The sequence below is a fragment of the Myotis nattereri genome (genome assembly GCF_964212035.1).
Source record: "Myotis nattereri genome assembly, chromosome: 8".
In the NCBI taxonomy this organism is placed as follows: Eukaryota; Metazoa; Chordata; class Mammalia; order Chiroptera; family Vespertilionidae; genus Myotis; species Myotis nattereri.
Genome location: NC_138083.1, coordinates 18,257,014 through 18,260,574, shown reverse-complemented (window position 1 = coordinate 18,260,574; position 3,561 = coordinate 18,257,014). Strand labels below are relative to the sequence as shown.

Sequence of the window (3,561 nt, the reverse complement as noted above, 5' to 3'; positions counted from 1 at the left end):
GTTATCAGCAACTCCATTTAATGTATCTTCACTTCTTATAACAGCAGTATGGTGAGGGAAGGACACAGGCACCAGCTGGATGGAGCTTCCAATGACCAAATCTGGGGCAGTGAGGGAAGGACACAGGCACCAGCTGGATGGAGCTTCCAATGACCAAATCTGGGGCAGTTTGCAAGAAAACAAATAATGAGGATAATAGATTATGACCCACAGAATAAAACAAATATCCACAAGTTCATATTGAAACAAATACATAATTGAACAAAGAAATGGGGGATAAGGAATAACTCTTCCTTATAGTCGAATTCCAATTGTGAAAACTGAAGGGCGTGACAGGAATAGAAAATGACCACTTAGCACACATCACACGGATGGACCATGGGTGGGTACAGAAGAGACTGAGCTGAAGTATGATGTGAAACAGGATATTTGCAAAGTCTCAAAGTACCTCCCCACAAGATACTTACTCATTACAAAGGGAGAAACAGTAACTACCGTGGAAAAATCTAGTAGATACCACCTTGTCAAGTGATCAAGGTCAACATAACCAGCAATGGGACATATTGACACCACATCCCCCTGACATATTGCACTGAGAAGGGCACAACAGCAATTCAGTGACAATCCTGCCCCAAACCCCTCATTCTAATCATGAGAAAGCATCAGATAGACTAAAAGTGGGGTCTAGAGTGATTCCACCTCTGTTTAGACATTGCTACCCTACTTACTAACTATGTGGCTTTGGGCAAATCATTTCCTCCTGCCCCAGTTTTCTTATTTGTAAAATGGGGACAAAAAGTAGTACCTTCCTCAAAGGGCTGTAATGAGGATTTCAAAATGTTAACACAGCCATGGTCAGTGTTATCAGTGGTTAGAGCATTGGCCCTCGTAGTAAAGAGTCTGGATTCAATTCTTGGTCAAGGGCATGTACCTGGGTTTCAGTTCGATCCTTGTCCCAGTTGGGTGCATGCGGGAGACAGCCAATAGGTATGTCTCTCTTACATCGATGTTTCTTCCTCTCTCTCTCTCTCTCTCTCTCTCTCTCTTTCCCCAACCTCCTTCCCTTTTACTCTCTCTAAAAATAAATGGAAAACATATCCTTTAGATGAGTTTTACAACAACAAAATGTTAATACATGTACAGTGAGTGCCTGGAACAGTGCCACAGTAAGGATTATATTATTACCTGCAATTATTATGTTAGACCAGCAGAGACTTTTGTTCATCTTAGGGATATTTCTTTTTTATTTTTTCCTCCCTCTCACTGTGCTTCTGGAAGCTATCTGATTGATGCAGGCCCTGTGCCGATTCCTTCTCCAACCAGCTCTTTTGCTCTAAAAGCATTTCCCCCTCCACCAGCAGCCAGCTAAAGCCAAACCCAGCACCACAGTCTGTTGCTTGAGGATTACCCACTTTTGAAGGAATCAGAATAACTTCTCTCTCAGCTAAGGTTGCTACTGGGAGACACCTGCATTGTAAGGATAGAGCTCGTGTCACCAAAGAACCTTCTGGGGTCAGTTTCCCTTATTCCCAACATGGGGTCCAGGCCCTTCTGAGCTTGTGAGACCAATAGCCCTGATTGGTTTAGGGCTTGGTGGTGTGGCTCTGCCTCATAATTACCTGTCTGAGCCCTCACCCCATGTCACATGTTAGCATCTGATGAGCCAATAATACTGCAACACACACAATACAGCCTCATTCCCTGCTTGGGCCTTACCTTTGATGTCACAATCTGACCTGCAGCTATTAATCTGGCCATAGCTGCTCCCAAACCAGATGACTAGGTCAAGAGGACCAGCACAGTAAGATGTGGAAGAGAACTGACCATCAACCCAAGATCAAAGCCGGGGATGGACCACGGGTGGGTCAGTTCAAGGACCTGGGTTCAGCTCCGAAACCTGCCATGCCACACCCTCTAGAGCTGTCGGAATTCCAGAGCTTCCTTGTGTTTGAGGACATTAGCCAACACATCAAAGAAGCGGGGGCCCAAATGGTAAAGAAAGTGAATGCCATCTTCCAGCTGGACATCACCAAAGATGGGAAGACCATCCTGCAGAGGACCATTGACCTGAAGAATGGCTCTGGCGACATGTATCCAGGATCTGCCAGGCTCCCAGCGGATACTGTCTTCACAATCCCGGAACCTGTCTTTATGGAGTTGGTTTTGGGTAAAATAAACCCTCAGAAGGCTTTCCTTGCCGGCAAGTTCAAAGTAAGTGGCAAAGTTCTGCTTGGCCAAAAGCTGGAGAAGGTTTTCAAAGACTGGGCGAAATGTTAAGCATGAAAAAAATACCAAGGAAATGATCAGAACTTCTCTTCAGTTAAAATGTTGAACGGAAATCATGCTTAAACTGAAGATTAAAAGAAAAAGTATCCAATATTTTTACTCTAATTCTTCCTATTCAAATTTGATTAATTTTCCTGCTAATATGTAAAATTGCAGTGAGGGTTCTAGAGCAGTAAAGAGTATTGGAGTGGTGTATCACTTAAAATCTTTGTCTTTTTCTTTTCTTAGATTCATTTATGTTGAAATATGCTAGGGTAAAAGCCACATGTAGAGAAATGGGTAGTTTTGACAGCTGGATTTTAAAAAAAATCCTCACCTAAGGATATCTTTTTTAATTTACAGAGAGAGAGAGAGAGAGAGAGAGAGAGAGAGAGAGAGAGAGAGAGGAGAGATATGAGAGAGAAACATGGATTGGTTGCCTCCCGTACTTGCCCCAACTGAGGATCAAAACTGCAACCTAGGTATGTGCCCTGACTGGGAATTGAACCCACAACCTTTGGTGTGTGGGACGATGCTCCAACCAACTGAACCAGGGTGACAGTTGGATATAAATGGTTCAATGATTGAGTTCCTGATTCCTGAGAATTTTTTTTTTCTTAGTTTGGTGTTTTGGGGAAATAGTGATGACCGTCATGTAGTAGGTTTATATTCCAGTTGTTAACTTGGTCTTTGAGGAGATTGATGGAATTCTAAAGGGGTTGCAGAATTCTAAGAAGGTGGGCTCCGCAGCTGTGTGGGTGGAACAAGGCAATAGAGGTGATGGTGTATCATGACTTCTGATGTATTTAATTCTGAGTGAGTCGAAGGGCTTGAAAGGTCACTGTTTCTTAAACTGGAGCATGCATCACATCACCTGGAGGGCTAGTGAAAGCCCAGAGTGCCAGGCCCTGACCAGAGTTTCAACTCTGAAGGTCTGGGCTGGGGAGAATGTCCATGTCTAATAAGTTCCCAGGTGATGTTGATGGGACCATCCCTGAAGAACCCCTGCTCTTCATGCCACAGCTTTCAGTATTGATCGAAACTGTTCTATTCTAGACCAGTTGTCCTTATTTAAAGGCTCTCCCGGAGAAAGACTACATAGCCCTTGTGGGGGCCATTTCTAAAGTGTCAGGAGCTTGTGCACTGAGTATTTTACAAAGTTGAAGGTCATCCTGGGAGATTTGCCCCTCTGGAAGCCCTCTCCAGATGTTGGGAGAACTGGAATGAAGCTGTCTTCTGATGTAACTTCCTCATGGTTCAGTATGAGTGTCATTTGTTACTGTGTGATCTGTGTGT

General features: G+C 43.9%; 1 protein-coding gene across 1 annotated transcript; it reads left to right on the top strand.

Annotated features, from left to right (window-relative positions):
* Positions 1–1,775: 1,775 nt before the first annotated feature.
* Positions 1,776–2,277, top strand: SCP2D1 (SCP2 sterol binding domain containing 1; the record flags this gene model as incomplete). The annotated part of the gene is made up of 1 exon (XM_081097810.1): positions 1,776–2,277. The coding sequence occupies exon 1, from the start codon at positions 1,807–1,809 to the stop codon at positions 2,275–2,277; it is 471 nt and encodes a 156-aa protein (XP_080953936.1). The 5' UTR covers positions 1,776–1,806.
* Positions 2,278–3,561: the final 1,284 nt, after the last annotated feature.